This window comes from Thalassophryne amazonica, chromosome 8 (assembly GCF_902500255.1).
Source record: "Thalassophryne amazonica chromosome 8, fThaAma1.1, whole genome shotgun sequence".
In the NCBI taxonomy this organism is placed as follows: domain Eukaryota; kingdom Metazoa; phylum Chordata; class Actinopteri; order Batrachoidiformes; family Batrachoididae; genus Thalassophryne; species Thalassophryne amazonica.
The window spans coordinates 73,512,717-73,531,816 of NC_047110.1; the positions used below are offsets into that span (position 1 = coordinate 73,512,717).

Genomic DNA, 19,100 nt, shown 5'->3' on the forward strand with positions numbered 1-19,100 from the left:
AAATAACATTTTCAAACTCACACTCTGAAGAAATAGCGGCATTGAGTTCAAGTTATACATTTGGAACACGGGAATACAGCACATTTGTCAAACAATAAGCTCTGCCTGTTCAAGTGTGGAACCAACAAGACAAGATGTGAAACACTACAGGTGTCTATGGTCTAAAAGTAGTCACGAAGAAGCTGATGTGCCAAACAACAGCATTTTTATTACAAAACTACTGTGTAAAAATGAGCAAAACTGCACTAAGCGGCCGTACTTGTATTTCAAACATTGCGGTTGTGATTGAGGTGATATGTTTACCAGTCAACATCAAGACTGAAAAAGCTTCAGTCTTCCTGAACTCTGTGTAAGTCATTGTACCACATCCTTCTCTTACTGTTTTTTGTTGTTTGTTTTTTTTTACTTTGAGCCGTGGGTAAATTTTCCAGAACTACAGAACTTCTAAAAATAGTCTGGCTGCATGCTAACCACAGGAAGTGGTGATAGTAGGATTGTGTGTGTGCAGGCATGTGTGAGCGTTGTCACTGAGGTTGTATATATTGAAAAGAATCCAGGAACATCATATTGCAAAGTGGTCTTGAAAGCAGAAATGCAGGGTTTTGGGTTGTTTTTTTTTTTTTTTCCCCACTGAAAAATTCAAACTGAGACAGACAGACACATGAACATAAGTGCGTGAGAGAGAATTCTCTGAATTGAGGCGCTTAAGCCAGCGGCATGTCAATCTATGTAAATATGTACTACATCCTTATTTAGCAAATAATACCTTCTGTTTTTAAACCTTTACATGCACAGCAAAGTACCTCTGAGGATTCCCTATTCCCACGTAGATACACCAAGGGTTCACCTTCTTGTCACAAGAAAGGTTTCCTTTAGGCCACCACTACTCCGATCATAATGAAATACAGAGTATGATACAGTCTGAACTCTTGATCTTCATTATTTCTGACATAGTTTATCTTCTAAACAGTAGCATCCATGTATTTGGTCTTGGCTGGAAGCCAGAGTTGATGAATATTATTGGTCACCTTTTCTTTTTATGTCCAACTACAGGTAAACCTCATTAACTGATGCAAGTTAGGGGTCTACAAAATCGGACTGCGAATTATCTGAAGCTGCAAGTTAATGAAGTTGACCAACAAAACTTAAAATCAGGTTACCTTGCCATGTTACCATAGTTTCAACCATTTGAAGTGTGATGTCTTCCTGGATAGTGATGATTTCTTCATCTGGAGTGGGTTCGGGATCTTTTTCTTCCTCCTCCGGCTGCTGCACATCAGCGATGAGGGCTTCGTCATTCTGGACAATTAGAAGTTTTTGGATATGATTCTTTAGATCCATAGTGCCGGTTCAGATTGGGCCAGAATTTACACAACCACAGGCACCAACGTTACATCTGAAAACTTCAAATTGCCAGGAATCGTCCACAGAGAATCATCTGTTCTCATTGCTGACATGCAGCAGCCAGAGGAGGAAGAAGAAATTATCATCCACAAGCATCCGCACTGATGATCCCTTCCAAAAACAGTCAATTCAAAATTGACTTTTATACAATAGTCTAAATTTTCGGGGTCCACGTATCGTCCATGAGTAAAGCCAAAACGCGACTTACGCAAATGCAAGTTAATGAGGTTTACCTGTAGTAAGTTCTTTCGGCTTCTTCCTTTGAGGTTAAGGTCACCACAGCAGATCTGCATCTTGTTATGGCACAGGTTGTGACAATTGTAAAAACTGAGATTTTATTTTAGTTCCAATAACATTTAGGGCTCTAGGCCCAGCAAATTCTAAAATAATAAGTCCTTGGATTCTGTAGCGTGAAGTGTGTGAGAGTCTACTATTCCCCTTGGATGGCATACCTGTCCCACGGAGGTTACTTCCCCAGCCAAGGCTGGTACCCATTTACAGCTGGATGCTGGATGAAGTGTCTTGTCCAAGAACACAGACAGGTTGCATAACTGGGAATCAAATCTAGGTTGACATATTGGCAGCCCAACTCCTTTTTCCACTAAGCTACCTCCTCTGGTCCTAGCTCAACAACAGTGATGTCTGCACTGTCCCAACACACAGGTGTCTCAGTGCTGAGGGCCCCAACGATTGGGACAAGGCCAAGACACAGGGATATCCCATTATTCTTCCTGGGTGGTTGCTTATCAAGATGCAAGGTGGTTCCATAAGGTGCTAGATGCTGCACATCAAACCTCCAGTGCATGCTGCCAGACTTGACTTCCCAACCCCAGCCTGCAGATGACCACTGTGCCAAATTTAAATCAGATCAGTCTAGGGACAGACCATGTTACCTCACACAAATTCAGTAATACAAATATACAAAGCTTTACAGCTGTTAATATGTATAAAATTACAAATAAAATTAAGAAATTCCACAGGATCTGGAGATGGGCATTTTCTGGAATAGCAAAAATGTGTGCAGACTGAAGTTTCAATATTGCACTGATGATCTGTCACAGTGTTGAGGTACTATGTCATTGCCAACATAGTTCATACACTTGTAAACTTCTTGGGATCTCACTCAATGACACCAAAATTGAAGGATTAACTTGACAAGCCTATCGATGTCCACTTTGCCACGTTTGAGTCAGATCTGATAAGGGATGGTCAAGCTTCGGTGCATAGCCGGCATTCAAACTATATAAAGTTCCGCAACTATTAACACATAGGAAATAATGTTTAACTTGGTTTCATTAATCATCGCTTGAAATCCCAGGAGGAGTTGGGGGATGGGGGGGTGGGGGTTGATGGAGATATGTTATTATTGGGGACAGAGCGTCTCACTGGAGAATGTCCAATGTTGGGGAAAAGTGGGAGTGCAGTAAAGACAAATGAGTTCCTCAGTGTGTTTTCTCTGGCAACGCATTGGGTGTCTAACAGAATAAGTTGCGTGGGAGAGTTGCGGTCTGAATTTGGGACTGCAAACTACTGTCAATCAATCAATCAATCAATTTTTTTATATAGCGCCAAATCACAACAAACAGTTGCCCCAAGGCGCTTTATATTGTAAGGCAAGGCCATACAATAATTATGTAAAACCCCAACGGTCAAAACGACCCCCTGTGAGCAAGCACTTGGCTACAGTGGGAAGGAAAAACTCCCTTTTAACAGGAAGAAACCTCCAGCAGAACCAGGCTCAGGGAGGGGCAGTCTTCTGCTGGGACTGGTTGGGGCTGAGGGAGAGAACCAGGAAAAAGACATGCTGTGGAGGGGAGCAGAGATCAATCACTAATGATTAAATGCAGAGTGGTGCATACAGAGCAAAAGGAGAAAGAAACAGTGCATCATGGGAACCCCCCAGCAGTCTACGTCTATAGCAGCATAACTAAGGGATGGTTCAGGGTCACCTGATCCAGCCCTAACTATAAGCTTTAGCAAAAAGGAAAGTTTTAAGCCTAATCTTAAAAGTAGAGAGGGTGTCTGTCTCCCTGATCTGAATTGGGAGCTGGTTCCACAGGAGAGGAGCCTGAAAGCTGAAGGCTCTGCCTCCCATTCTACTCTTACAAACCCTAGGAACTACAAGTAAGCCTGCAGTCTGAGAGCGAAGCGCTCTATTGGGGTGATATGGTACTACGAGGTCCCTAAGATAAGATGGGACCTGATTATTCAAAACCTTATAAGTAAGAAGAAGAATTTTAAATTCTATTCTAGAATTAACAGGAAGCCAATGAAGAGAGGCCAATATGGGTGAGATATGCTCTCTCCTTCCAGTCCCCGTCAGTACTCTAGCTGCAGCATTTTGAATTAACTGAATGCTTTTTAGGGAACTTTTAGGACAACCTGATAATAATGAATTACAATAGTCCAGCCTAGAGGAAATAAATGCATGAATTAGTTTTTCAGCATCACTCTGAGACAAGACCTTTCTAATTTTAGAGATATTGCGTAAATGCAAAAAAGCAGTCCTACATATTTGTTTAATATGCGCTTTGAATGACATATCCTGATCAAAAATGACTCCAAGATTTCTCACAGTATTACTAGAGGTCAAGGTAATGCCATCCAGAGTAATGATCTGGTTAGACACCATGTTTCTAAGATTTGTGGGGCCAAGTACAATAACTTCAGTTTTATCTGAGTTTAAAAGCAGGAAATTAGAGGTCATCCATGTCTTTATGTCTGTAAGACAATCCTGCAGTTTAGCTAATTGGTGTGTGTCCTCTGGCTTCATGGATAGATAAAGCTGGGTATCATCTGCGTAACAATGAAAATTTAAGCAATACCGTCTAATAATACTGCCTAAGGGAAGCATATATAAAGTGAATAAAATTGGTCCTAGCACAGAACCTTGTGGAACTCCATAATTAACTTTAGTCTGTGAAGAAGATTCCCCATTTACATGAACATTTACTGTAAGCCCATTATGCGTGGAAAGCTCTGATGCCTAAACTTAGAGCAAATCCAATAAAAATTTTCATTGTTTTCCTCAACTTTGTGATGTGTGTATATGCTCGTGTACTCAGATTTGTCTTTTGCCTCGTCCCAGGAAGAGGAGCTGGAGCGACTCGAGCGGGAGTTTGCCATACAGTCCCAGATTACGGAGGCGGCCAGGCGTCTCGCCAGCGATCCTCATGTGAGCAGTAAGAAGATGAAGAAACAGAGAAAGACTTCATATCTGAACGCACTGAAGAAACTGCAGGAAATTGAAAACTCTATCAACGAGTACCGTGTTCGCTCTGGCAAGAAACCCACGCAGAGAGCATCACTTATCATCGAAGGTACCAGTGTTGTCCTACTCATTACACACCAGAAGCAATACCCTTGAAAATACTTGTCCCATATGCTTGCTGACAGCAGTCCATGTAGTGGATGGTGATTCAAACAAATGCTTTAAATGTTTGTTTTTAGACTTTGGAGACAATAACAGTATGTCAACATGAGACTCAATATTCTGAGGTGAGATTGTAGACTGTGTTGTAATTGTTCAACTTTGTCATCTTTGTTCTTCTGTCCCACAGAGGCCAATATTGGTTCTGAAGACAGCTCACTATCTGATGCATTGGTCTTGGATGATGGTGAGTCTATTGCTGATATTAGGCCTTGTGTCAATATTGCTTTTTTTGCCCCCTGCCATGAAAGCACTGACAGAGCACTGACAAACACTCTTCATCATTATCAGAAACATCTCATCTCAGCGTTTTCTTAAAAATAAAAAAAATCCTCATGGGATATGTTTCTGTGACAACCACTCTGACTACCTTATAACTGATGGCAAAAAAAAGCACTCACCCTCAGCAGGAACACAGCATCTGCCAGTCTGCTATCACAGATGAGGGATTTCTGTTTGTGTTGCTCTTTGTGGCAAGTTTTGCTCCACATGATTGGTTGACCAAAGTTGCTGCAGTGGCATTGGAGCGACTTTCTGAAATGTTCAGAGATTTTCAACTCAAACCGCTCGTTGAGGCCGTACAGAAGAAGCAGAGCACTGTGAAAAGAGACACTAGACCCCTAGGTGGGTGCATGCAGCTGCATATGCTTTGATCTCAATTGAAAAAAGACAGTGCTGCACAGAAGTGGACACAGGGCCTTATTCAGTGAATAAAATCTCTGTTTTCAAATGTTACTTCGAATTGTCGTAACTTAATGATTGTCTGTTTCAGATGACTCTCAAGTTACAGGTACTCCAACCTTCTCTCCAGTATCATCGCCTCACAAGGGGCTCCCTCCCCGGCCTCCATCTCACAGTCGGCCCGCTCCACCACAGTCCCTGGATGGACTGCGACATCTGCACTACACACGCTCAGATTATGATAAGTCACCCATCAAACCCAGAATGTGGAGTGAGTCGTCACTGGATGAGCCTTATGAAAAGGTCAAGAAACGCTCTTCACACTCCAGGTATGAGGGAGTATGTCTTTTGTAATCCTTCAGTATTCAAACTATCATCCTCTTTGTAAATGTATTCATATATAATTCTGCATGCTCTTTGTTATCATCTTTACATGCCATATAGTCACAAACGTTACCCAAGCTCTGGCAGTGCAGATGCAGGTGGAAGTAACTCATTGCAAAGCAGTCCCATTCGGAACCTCCCTCACTGGAATTCTCAGTCCAGCATGCCGTCTACCCCGGACCTGAGGACCAGGACCACACACTATGTACATTCCACTAGGTCAGAATTTACTCTCTGTACTTCTAGTAAAAATTATTCAAGTGTTGCTTAACTTTACACTGCATGAAAGGAGACATTTCCAATGCATCTGCATGCATCACAAACCAACAGACCAACATCTTGACAGAAAGACAAAATTTTACCAGTCAGCAAACATCTGTAAATGTCAAGAAAGGTACCACAATGCTGATGTCTGCATTAAAACTGACTCCTGCAATTGTCAGCATACAAAAGATACGTGAATTTCAATGCATTCCACATGCATTGAGCACAAGTATTGATGGATGTTCTATACTTTTGGGGGGGGAGGGGGGGGGGGGGTTCTACTGCTCTCCAGAGCCATACCACCAAATATATAACTTAGTACAATGGAAAATAAATATATATTTCCATGTACATCCAGGAATTGTGACTTTCCACTGATTTGCCGAGTCCCTCCATGTATATTTTTGTTATCTTTTGTGTAGTGCTAGTCAAGAAATTTGACTGTGCTCAGTGTCAAAAGATACTAAATAATGCCAATATTTAAGACATTAAATGTTAGTGTCACTTGACACTCAGCCATTGGAGAGGTGAATGTCAAGTGGTGAGCCAAGTCCCTGTCTGACTGAGAAAATTACTAAGGGTCCTTGGGTAAGGTCCTTAATCTCCAAATTATTCTCTGTGTGCACTTGAGAGCCTTGCATTTAGGCACTCTTACTCTTGGTGTGGCCAAGTTGTAGTTGCAAAAAGAGTTTCATCTCCAAATGTTTGTCTTGCAAGTCTTTGCTATTGCTCGCTCAACAGATTCCTCTGGATCCGCACAGGTTTCCCCAAGTAATTATTAAGGTTTGTCATGCTACCACAGGACTTACTGCTGTTCTACAGAGCTTACAAATGACTGGATTTTTGTCCGTCTTATAAAATTCACATTCTTTCCAAATTTTGATTTTAATTTGATGGTTCTGATTTTAGTTTGATGGTTCCTATCGGCTTTGTTAGACATGTTGCGTCTTTTTTATGTAACAGGCACTGCCACTCTAACATTATTGTAACAAGTCCTTGACTTTTGAGTTTGGCAATGCTCTGTGGAGGAAACTCAGCCATAGATTTATTAATTTAAACATAAAGCCTTGCGTTCTTTATAATTTGCAGTAGTTTAATTCATTATTAAGATCCTGTTGTCTACAATTTGTTCAATGTTGTTCAATAAAGCCTCATGCGCATGCGTGAGTTTTTCCACGCCTGTCGGTGACGTCATTCGCCTGTGAGCACGCCTTGTGGAAGGAGTGGTCACGCCCACTCGTCGGATTTTCATTGTCTGGAAATGGCGGAATGAAAAGGACTTTTTTTCCATCAGAATTTTTTCAGAAGCTGTTAGAGACTGGCACCTGGAAACCATTCGAAAAATTTATCTGGCTTTCAGTGAAAATTTTATGGGCTTCACAGAGAATAAGGACTTTAACTACAGCTTTAAGGACCCCTTTAAGGACGGTCGGTGCGCCGCGCTGCGAGCTACGACGATGCGGCACAAACCACTGGATCATTTCTAAGCTGATGGCTCTGTGGATACGAGACCGCCGTGTGCTCTTTCTCTGGTTATCACAAGACCTGGACATCAGCCATTTTCCGGCAGATTTCACTTTTAACAAGAGATTTTGTCATGGAAAGCCGCGCGGAGGCTTCGCGCGTCACGACCGATTCGCTGATGAAGCGAGACAAAGGAACACCTCCATTTCGGAGTGTTAGAGGACAAGTTGGGACATGTCTATCTCGGCTTTCAGTGCTTACCAGTCGAGTGAGTATAAAAGAACTTGTGGAGAGCTGGACATGTCCCAACTTGTCCTCTAACAAAAAAAATAATAAAAAAATAAAAAGGACCGTTAATTTATGGACAGACCACATATAAACACAAAGCAAAGCGGTTTTGAAGAGACCAGATTCACGGTACAGCTCTACTCTGATTGGCTGTCATCCGCTGCCACTCAAAAAAAAGCAGAACAGATTCAAACAGAATGTGACATTTTAACCTCTTAAAATATGTCAAGGTTAGCCATCTTTGAACTTGGTCAAGGTCTGTATCACAAGAATGTTCCCTGTGAATTTGAAGACTGTGGCAGTAATAGAAATGGACTTATGCTGAACACAGACGGACGGACGGACGCCAAGTGTTCGCAGTACCCGATGGCCATATGTTGGCGTCGGGTAAAAACAGTCAGTCAGTCAACCTGTTCATAGGAAATTGATCCAGAGTTTCTGTGTATTGATGTAATCATATCCAGAGCTCTGACAGTACTCTATTCTGTGTCTGGCAGGTCAGTGGACATCAGTCCCACGCGTCTGCACAGTCTTGCTCAGCACTTTAGGAACCGCAGCTCCAGCCTGGAGTCCCAGGGCAAACTGTTGGCTTCCGACTCTGATACACATTCGCACACTCTGGGTCCACTGGGCAGCCCTGACTTCTTCCTGGTCCCAGGACGTAACTCCAATGGCTCTGACCCGTTGGATGACTGTTCATCCTGCACCAGCCACAGCAGCTCAGAACACTACTACCCCTCTGGTGGATCACTGGCACCTGGAAGCAACCCCAACTACTCAACTCTAGGGGAGGACTCACCTTCCAAAGCAAGGCAGAGGCAAAGGCAAAGACATAGGTAAGGGATAGTGGGGCGCGGGGAGGGAAGTAAATGACTGACCTCTCTACTTTTGGTGGTTCTGTCAACAAAAAAGTGATTGAGATATTGTGCTGTGCTCTCGACTCAGGTCTGCAGGCCATCTGGGTTCCTCCAGCTCTGGCTCTATGCCAAACCTGGCAGCTAAGAATGGCTGTGGTGGGGGATCAGGTGGGAGTGGAATCAGCGGAGGACACCACGGAGTTTACCTTCACAGCCAGAGCCAGCCCTCCTCCCAGTACCGCATCAAGGAATACCCACTGTATGTGGAGGGCAGCCCTAACCCTGTTGTCGTGCGTAGCCTGGAGAGCGATCAGGAGGGACACTACAGCGTAAAGGCCCAGTTTAAGACCTCCAGCTCCTACACAGCAGGTGGACTGTACAAGGAGGCCTGGGGTGGAGAAGAGGGAGGGGAGGGGAGCGGCAGACTCACGCCGTCCCGATCCCAAATTGTACGGACTCCCTCGCTGGGACGAGAAGGGGGCGGTGGAGGTGGGAGGGCAGCGGTGTCTGAAGAACTGCGGTGCTGGTACCAGAGGTCCTCAGGGAGCCTGAAGGAGAGGAGCCACTCACATTCAGGCTCCACATCCTCTGACACAGGGTCACAGCATGGCACTCTAGGACACGGGAGAGGGAGTAGGGTAGGAACACTCGCCAAGGGCTCACCAGGTATGTTCTTCCTCATCTACTCACATTAAATAAGAAAGGTTACAAGTTTATTGTCCTCTCACATGGGAAAGTGCCTCTGGCCTCACCAAAAAAAGAACAGTACCACATAGAAATTAAAAAAATAATAATAAATGACAGTAATTGACTTCAGGAGTTTGTGTGCGTGCGTGTGGTATATGTGTAGGGGACAGCAGGGGAGCAAGGGTGGAATTAACTTCATACTGTATCTTAACAACAGCTGGAAAATCTTTGTATAAAAAAAACATGCCCTGTGTGAGGCTCGAACTCACGACCTTCAGATTATGAGACTGACGCGCTGCCTACTGCGCCAACAAGGCTCACGTTTCAGGGCAGATTCTGACCTATATGTAACCTGATCCCTGAACCGGGTGGCCTGTGACACACACTAAAGCTCACTAACCCCCCTGAACAGAGCACAGACTAAATTCCTTCTACCCTCCATGTGACTACAGCCACTGTTGTGTTACTGTTAAGTTTCTTTGTAGTTTTCTTTCTTCTCTCATGTAACGTGTCTTCTTTTTTCATTTACCAATACTAAACCATGGTAATTTTCCCCATAGTTGCTTCTCCTCATAGCCAGAGGAGTATGACGCCCTCCAACGAACACGTTGCAACTCCCACACCCCCCTGCAGCCCACAGCACATCCTCAACTGGCAGAGCGGGTAAGTGACGCACAACTATAGGAACCTATACGAAAGAGGAATAGGGAACTGCAGTCTCGTTGGAACCCCTGCGTTATATCGTGAGATTCAATCACTTCCGGGGACAGCCTACACAAACACAGCATCACTTCTAACGGAAAAAAATGGTTAATTGTTTTCTTTTCGGCTGCAGTCACCGAAGCAGTCGCGAAAAGTGCAGGGTTTTTTTCGGTTCCCAGTGGAGAAGGGAAGACGAACCAAATGGGAGAGGTTGTGTCGGTATGTTTTAGCCTACACACTTTGACAGAGTCGTTCTCTCGCCTGCACAACCACCTCGAAGTGTTTGACCTCCAGGTCATAAACAAAGCACAACGCACATCCGTTTTCCACTGCATCGTCACTTTTTCCTTGTATTTTCACTTTGTTTGCTGTGCAGTTGCTCAAAAACTCAGGGAATGTGCCGTGTTTCTGATGGGGACAGATGAGGGCTGTCCCCAGAAGTAGAGTTATGTTCTTTCGTTTAAGCCCTTTAGTGCCCACCCTCAAACGAGACTACGGTACCCAGTTATCATAGACTGTGGGAGGTGGTTTTCATGATGAGTGGTTTGAGTGCAGTTATTAAAAACAGTGATTGACATATTGGCCATTGTGCTAACACTGGAGCTAATGTAACCTAGCTACCTGCTAATTATTGCCTATCTGCTGTTAACATGCAAATTAAACAATACAATATTTTCACTCCAAGCATCCACACCCCTAATTATTCATTCCTTCATGATTTAAAATAGCATGAAATAATCTTTTTTTTTCTCTCTCCCATTAGTCAGTTACATTTGTTATGGGAAAACGTGATATTTTTTGTATCAGGCTGTAAACATCTTTATTTCTGCTGTGGAGTTGCACATTTTAACATGAAGGGGCCTGACTTGCTTTTGGAGCCAGCCTCAGCCATTCAAGAAGGAATTGCACGTTTTGGCACATCTACAATGGCTTCATTTTCTTACACCAGCTTTTGCCACTTGGGAATTACCTACAAACTGATCTTTGACCTCCAAACATCTTTCTCCATATCTGTAAAAATGCTCACAACTTGTTGTATCTGTCTTATTGTGGTCTTCTTTAGACTAATCTGTAATATGTGTGTTTTTTACCATTTGTGGAGTGGGTTCTCTTACTTTTCATCACTTTGTTTCACTTTTGTCTTGTTTCTTCATTACACTATTTCTCCACATGCTTTTCTGTCTCTCACACCCTCTGGTTGCCTTTTACTCCCTTTCTTTGTGTACTAACCCTCCTTTCCTTGTGTGTTTGTGTGTGTCCTCTCTCCTGCTTTAGAGGCACAGCAGACTGCTCTCCTACTGAGGACGTCTGTCAGTCTCCCTCTCAGCCCAGCTCAGATGCATAGAGGTACTGTATGTAGCTCTGACCTCCAAGTCATCTAAAAATTGGAAAAAAAAAAAAAACGTGGAGAAAACACGCATAATGTAGCAGTTGAGCTAAATTTTCACATAAAACAGATTTTTAATGATTACAAAGTTATTGAACCAACACTGTAAGACTCATTAGTTGAGAATGAATGTGAATATATGTTGAAATCTACAGCTGAATTTAAAAATCTGTTAAAAATTTGTTCAGAATTCAGTGTTACAGGTGAGCCCCGTTAACTCGTGCGGGTTGGAGTCCACAAAATTGGGCCACAAGTTTTCTGAAACTGCAAGTTAATTAAGTTGACCAAAAAAACTTAAAATCAGCTTACTTTGTGATTTCTTCATCTGGAGCGGGTTTAGGATCTCCTGCTGCATGTCAGCGATGAGGGCTTTGTCAGTACGGAAGATTCCTGCCGATTCATAGTTTTTGGATGCGACTCTTTAGATCCTTACTGCCGATTCAGATTAGGCCAGGCGGGTGTACAAATTCCGTCCCAATCTGAATCGGCAGTAAGGATCGAAAGCAGGGGTGGCCAAGTTCGGTCCTCGAGAGCCACATTCCTGACACTCTTAGTTGTCTGAATCCAATGAAAGGCTCATTAAAAGTCTGCTAACGAGTCTTTCATTGGATTCAGGTGTGTTGGAGCAGGGAGACAACTAAGAGTGTCAGGAATGTGGCTCTCGAAGACCGAACTTGGCCACCCCTGATCTAAAGAGTCGCATCCAAAAACTTTGAATCGTCAGGAATCTTCCGCACAGAATCGTCCTCTCTCATCGCTGACTGTAGCATCTTGAGGAAGAAGAAGAAATCATCATCTAGAATCATTCGCACTGACGATAAACTTTATTGATCTCACAGAGGAGAAATTCACGTTTTAAGAGGTGACGTAACATGTGAATTTCTCCTCTGTGAGATCAATAAAGTTTATCTTTATCTCTCGTAAAAACAGTCGGTAGTCTAAATTTCCGGGGTCCACAACTTGACCACAAGAAAAGCCAAATCGCGAGTTAACGGACTCACCTGTATTAGCTGGTTCAGTGTGTTGTTGCTGAATCAGGAGGGTTTGCTATACTCTTTGATGGTGGAAGCACGTCCTCTTCCTGTGCCTTTATCTCAGTCTGATCGCTCCATCTGCGCTTTTCTGTGTTCTGACTGTGAATGTTCCCCAACTCATTCTATATCTTCTACACACATATGTTTGCATACACCTTGACTACAACTCTTCAAACTCCATTTTCCTCTACCTTGTATATTCCATTTTACCAAACTGCATGTGTGTGTGTGTGAAGTCAGTGTGTCGATTGTATATCCAAAGTAAAGTAAGACCTTTCAGCTGCTCACTTGTTTGCACTCAGGGTCACCACAGCAAATTAAAGGTGGATCTGCACGTTGAAGTGGCATAGGTTTCACGCCGAACGCCCCTCCTGATGCAGCTCCACATTGCATGGAGAAATGTGGCGGGGGTGGGGTTTGAACCGCAAACCTTCCGCACTGAAACCAAGTGCACTAAACAATTACACAATAGCTTTCAAGGTTTCTTCATTCAGATTTCAGCTGGTCACCATCTTACATACATCAAGATGAATGTCTCTTTATATAACATGAAAAATTCCAGAAATTCCTTGTAAAAGCTTCCAAATGAATACTTGGCATAATCCATTACCTCAGTGGTTTCAAACTGTGAGGCGTGCTCCCCTGGGGGCGCCAGAGTTCTTCGGGGGGGGGGGAAGCGCAAAAAAAACTGCAAACACTGTTAACCACCAAAAGAAAAAGGGGAAAAAAGAAAAAAGATACCATTGTTAGCTAACATGCCAGGAGCAAAATGGAAAAATTTTTAGTGCGTAAATCTACCGGTGAGAAGACAGAGTTTGGGGCAACCAAAAAAAGAAGAAAGTAGAGGACAATCTTTGTTTGCTCCTCTCCACGGTGCATCCCCGCATCAGCTGCCTGCGCACGTCAAAGACGTAGACTCATTGCTCGCACTAAACAAGAGATGAGACTAGATGAGAGACTAAATATGTATAAAAGTTTAATATTATTTATGTTAAAATGTGTTATGTCAGACGTTTAAAAACACAGAGATGTTTAAATGTAAAAAAAACCTATGTTTAAAATATGACAAAAGGTAAAAATAGAAGAATAGAAATTTAAAAAAAAAACATTTAAAATGTTTGAAGAGGGTGTAAAATGTGTGAAAGAATAGAAAGTTCTTTAAAAATATGTTTAAAATGTTTACAAAGGCTGCAAAATGTGTAAATACATAGACAGTTCCTTAAAAACACACAAAGATGTTGAAATTATGTGTATTCATTTGTTCTCTGGGGGGGGGGGGGTCACACTTTGAAAACCCCTGCATTACCTTAATCCAAAACCATTTGCTGTATTTACGTGTCTTAACTGTAGAAACAGTGCCTTCTTGTTGTGTCTAACAGCAGGAAGAGTTATTTCACTTGTGAATCTCCAGTCAGGTTCCTGCTTAGAGGCCATCTCAAAAAGATTCACGGTACCACAACACTATTATATTCAAAATATACAACCCTTAAGACCATACAGATTTTACATCATTGAGTTAAGGAAGCCCAAATGAACACAAAGAAATTAATAAATGTTTTTTAAAAAGCTCCACAAAAACCTCAAGGGGATGAAGGCATGAGTTAGAAATGTGACATCATGTGCCTTTAGGAGAGCGCTCTATCACCAAGAATGAAGCCATTACTCTACCATCATCTTAAAAAAGCTATACATACTTGATCACCAGGAAAAAGGCCAAGCCTGTTTTTAATGTCAGTTTTGGATTAATGGTTTCTATCTCGGTCAACAGCCGTGGTAATGGAGTGCACTCTTAAAAGTGGACAATGTCACATTTCTCTCATTGATCTTTTATCATTCATTCACCGTGAGGAACTGGTGGACCTTTAGAACATTAATTTCTGGGTGTTCATTTGGGCCCCCTTCCTCTGTGATTTAAAGTCTGTATCACCAAGCTTCCAATTTGTATTTTATGATAGACAGTGCAGCTGTTTGTGAAACCATATATCATTTTGAGATGATTCCTGCAGTAACTGAGTCATGAGAACCATCCCTGGTTCTCAAGACCAAGCACCTAAGTGGCTCTACTCTATTCTTTTCTACTCTCCTATTTTACTCTTCCCTTTTAGATATTTAGATATACCTTTGTACACTGGCATAGTTCCACATTAGAATTGGAATATAATATATAAGATATACCTTACTGAATTTTCATGAAGATTCAGTTTTATTTCTGCTAAAGAATTCTTTAGATTAACAAAAATAAATAAATCCACAACAGTTTTTTTCCTCCCTGCCTATAATTTCAATTTATTTTATTTATATAGCACCAAATGACAACAACACTGACTCAAGCCACTTCACACGAGTAATGAACTACCCTTACCCACCCTCGTGAGCAAGCACACAGGCAACAGTGGCAATGAACAACTCCCTCTGGTGATAAAGAGAAAAAGAGCAATCAAAGATTTCTGATGTCCGCCAATCCGGATCCAGATCACCTCCATCTGTGGTGTATGCTTAGTTACTCATGTTTAGTTATCATGTTACAGGGTAGCATATGTCACATGTCATAGAATCTAATGGATGTTGATCTTGTTTGACCTTTACTTTGGAGACCAAGCATTCAGCACAGTCAAAACTATTCCATTTATTCATCCTACTATCTCAACCAATAATTTGTATCACTTTTTACCATAATTGAAGCAGCTTTAACATTTGACCCCTGTACAAACTGAAATTGACCTTTGTCACCATTCTTGCTGTTTTTAACCCCATAACTCCATAATATGCAGTCATAGACAGTCCAAACTATACCTTTTTGGAATGTCTATGATCAGACAAGTAATGTGGTGTAGTTTTCAATTTGACTGGAGCATTTCTAATTTTTGACCCCTGTCTAATTCTCCAATTGACCCCTACCTGGCTGCCTATTGAAAATTCAAGTGGCCAATTGGTTTTTTCAAAAGAGTAATGTCTAAGGTGTATTTGTACCGAATTTGAAGGATTGTTTCAGTTATATGCTGCACTAATGACTTGTGGATTTGGCATTAGTTTGATACTGGATATATTAGTGACCTACTTCCAACTGTATAAAGATCAGGGCATTTCTTTTTCCAAAGCAACTATGCTAACTATGCCACGGGCTCTTTGGCAGTACTGCCATCAATTTCTCGGATCTTCTCCAACATTACAATTTGTTTGAAAAGGCATTTTGACAATGTATGTGTACATAAACTGTTGACTCACTAAAAATCTGACATAGCAAAGACAAACGGAAATAAATAAAACTGAACTATTATTTTTAAACATTACATGTAATGAAAAGTGCACATTTTAACTGACTGAACGCACCCATCGTTTTCTAAAATGTACAGTAGTTTTCAGAATAATAGTAGTGCTATGTGACTAAAAAGATTAATCCAGGTTTTGAGTATATTTCTTATTGTTACATGGGAAACAAGGTACCAGTAGATTCAGGAGATTCTCACAAATCCAACAAGACCAAGCATTCATGATATGCACACTCTTAAGGCTATGAAATTGGGCTATTAGTAAAAAAAAGTAGAAAAGGGGGTGTTCACAATAATAGTAGTGTGGCATTCAGTCAGTGAGTTCATCAATTTTGTGGAACAAACAGGTGTGAATCAGGTGTCCCCTATTTAAGGATGAAGCCAGCACCTGTTGAACATGCTTGTCTCTTTCAAAGCCTGAAAGCTTTGAAAGAATCTAAGGGCATCCAATTCCAGAATAGGTAGGGCTTCCAGTCATTGCTGTAACAGGCAAGGCATCCTGAGGTCAGTCTGGCACCCTGCGGTAGAAGGGCAGCATTTATTGAATTGATGTAGGTGTATTTCAAGTTTTTGTTTGTTTTTTGTATTTGTATTTGTAAATGTTTCTGTGTAGGCTCTCAGTTGTCCAGGTGGTTTCCATAGTAGAGAAGCTTGAATCTTCGACTGGACTGGGTTGCTTGACGCGAGGACATTTCGCTTAAAGTTGCAGCAGCTTACTCTGGTAGTCTGATTTCTGTCTGACCCTTGTAGAGAAGAACAAGCTGAGGAAGCTTCTGCGATTTGAAGCAAAACGTCCTCGCATCAAGCAACCTAGTCCAGTCGAAGATTCAAGCTTCTCTACTATGTATTTATAAACGTTTCCCATATTTGCTGGTGTTGTCTTCTGTCTTAGAATGATCTGAAATGAGAAAGGGCTAATCTGGTCTTTGTGTTTGTCTGCAGGTCTTTCGGTGACAGCTGTTTTCTAAGCAGCCCGCTGTGTTCAGAGCTGACAGATGTGCAGTGGTATGGACGCGACAAGGCCAAACCTGGAACCTTGGTCTGAGGCCTTCCTAATGGGCCCTGAAAAGTCCTACTTATTTCACCTGCTGCTTCCCCGTGGTCCTTCATCACCCCACCCACTGACAACTGACAACCTCATCCCGAAGGCCCGACAGAAACCTCGCCCTCACCACACCGGCAGACCAGACCTGAGCCTCTCTGCAGTGTCATCCTGCCCTTGCCCGTCTCACCGACTCCTTATTCTACTTCCTCCATTACAGCTCAGATGAGCAGGGATACGCTCACTGAGCTCTAATCGGGCTTGATTTCACAGGATAGACAGGACAGTGCCACCTCAGCTCTCACTCTGCGGCACCACAGATCCTTTTCCGCAGTCGGCACACAAAACAGAGAAATGGAGGAAGAGTGATGGAGGGAGAGAGAGAAAGAGAGAGAGAGAGAGCACACAAACTCATCAACATCTGTCTCTTGTGTCATGGTTATCCAAGTGCATCCGATCAGGAGATACCTGCTGGATTTGAGCCAGTAATTTAAACCGTTTCCAGTCCGAAATGAACCAAAATGCATCCGTTTGTTTTTTCCTGCCCTTCATATTTATAAAAGAGAAAACAACACAAGACTTTATGAAGCAAGCCCACATCAACAAACAATGTGATGAAAAATTCGTCTTCTCTCAGTCTGACCCACAACCAAAGACAACTACTGGATGGGCCGTCACAGCAGTGCGCCAAGGCCAGTGCACGCGTACGTCGATCTGCCACCACGTCACACCGTAAGTGACTGTCAGCCACCTGAACGAGCCGCGGTCGAGATGGTTTAAACAGGACATCAGTGAGGACTATAGCAATAACAAACACTGCAAAAGTGTACAAACTGGTCCAAATTTACAAGAGTGAACTTGAGTCGGCATTTTGCCGCGTTCTCTGCCTTGTGACACTTGGATTTTCAGTGCGCCACAGGGAACGTTTGGAGTTCTGGTTTGGCATTACTCTGAGGGGACTTGTGTGACGTTGTCATTCCTGTTTATTTAACTCTTTTGTTTTGTTTTCTTAAGCCATGTCTCTGTCCATGTTTGTCCGGCCAGAGCGCAAAAACAGTCAAGGTGAAAGGTTAAACTGGCACAAATATTGAAAAATTACATTTTGTTGTCTATTTCTCCACCCGTTTCTCTTGTCTTGAAAGACGATTCACTGTTGACTTCTGCTTGAATCACACATCAGTTGATATTTGGATGATTGGATCTCGACAGTAAATGGTCTTTCCTTGCAGTGGTGTGTTCTAGGCTCTGTTCTGGGCCACATCATGTTGTGTTTCTGCCAGCGTTGAGCGAACCACTGGTTCCATGTCATTTTCCCTTTTTTTTTTTTTTTTTTTTTAATGCATGAGACGAGACCCATGCAGGCAGTCTGGAATCAGTGCTGTGAGAATCCACATTAACAATCACAAAATATCATTTGCAAACATGAATACAAGTTTATCAGTGCCAAACTTGGTGCTTTATATTTGTACCGTAAGTCAGCACTGAAACATCTCAACCTTTGAAAATTCTCTCAGTCTGTAAGTCAAATGACACACTTTACAGACTTCTTCTTAAATCTGGCATCACGTGGAGCCAATACAGAGGGTTCAGCCGTACGTTCCGTCTTAAAAAAGCACAACATTTACAGTGTCTTTGAGGGCTGAAGCTGCAAATATGATGTTCTCATTCTCTACTTGTTCTACCAGTCACAGGTTTTATCACAATATGAGATGGTATGGATTCTTGGGTTGACTGTATGATATTTTCTGATATCAAAAATCTGCCACAATTGACTTCAGTTCAGGGGCGTACGATCGATATCCCGTGTCCATTATGTGCCTGGCGTTTTGGACACTATCACAGTCCAAATGTTTAGGGAAGTGGCAGTCATGAATAGAAATGGTGACAGGGAAATTTAAAAATAAAGGCATGAGGATATGGATCAGTGTTTTCACTTTGTGCTGATGATATTGAATCAGTGATTGTTCAATCAGTAAAAAGAGGAAAAAAACAGATAAGGTGCAGCCTTTGGACACATGAAATGAAACAAAGAGAAGCCATAATCAAAAAGCAAGCATTTTAATTCTTCTCAGAGCAACTCTGTAAAATGTAGACGCGCATAAAGAACGCCCCAATACAAAAAACAATCTGAACAGGGTTATAAAAGCACACTTGGTTATTTAGAAAAGTACAACTCGGTATGATTTATTTATTTATTTATTTATTTC

At 42.2% G+C, this 19,100-nt stretch overlaps 1 protein-coding gene and 1 non-coding gene across 7 annotated transcripts in view; one reads left to right on the top strand and one right to left on the bottom strand.

Moving 5' to 3' along the window:
• frmd4a (FERM domain containing 4A) overlaps positions 1–17,415 on the top strand; it is a 241,423-nt gene extending 224,008 nt beyond the window's left edge. For 5 of the 6 annotated variants that reach the window (XM_034176652.1, XM_034176651.1, XM_034176650.1 and 2 more), the window contains exons 17-24: positions 4,493–4,724; positions 4,965–5,021; positions 5,607–5,844; positions 5,960–6,118; positions 8,413–8,751; positions 8,861–9,438; positions 10,020–10,122; positions 16,794–17,415. In XM_034176652.1, the coding sequence (XP_034032543.1) occupies positions 4,493–4,724; positions 4,965–5,021; positions 5,607–5,844; positions 5,960–6,118; positions 8,413–8,751; positions 8,861–9,438; positions 10,020–10,122; positions 16,794–16,896 (1,809 nt within the window). In that variant the 3' untranslated portion in view covers positions 16,897–17,415. Of the gene's footprint in view, positions 1–4,492; positions 4,725–4,964; positions 5,022–5,606; positions 5,845–5,959; positions 6,119–8,412; positions 8,752–8,860; positions 9,439–10,019; positions 10,123–11,436; positions 11,509–16,793 lie in introns of all 6 variants that reach the window. The other variant, XM_034176649.1, reaches the window with a different exon arrangement.
• Positions 9,704–9,776, bottom strand: trnam-cau. Its single transcript has one exon. It is a non-coding gene; the product is annotated as a tRNA-Met (tRNA).
• Positions 17,416–19,100: the final 1,685 nt, after the last annotated feature.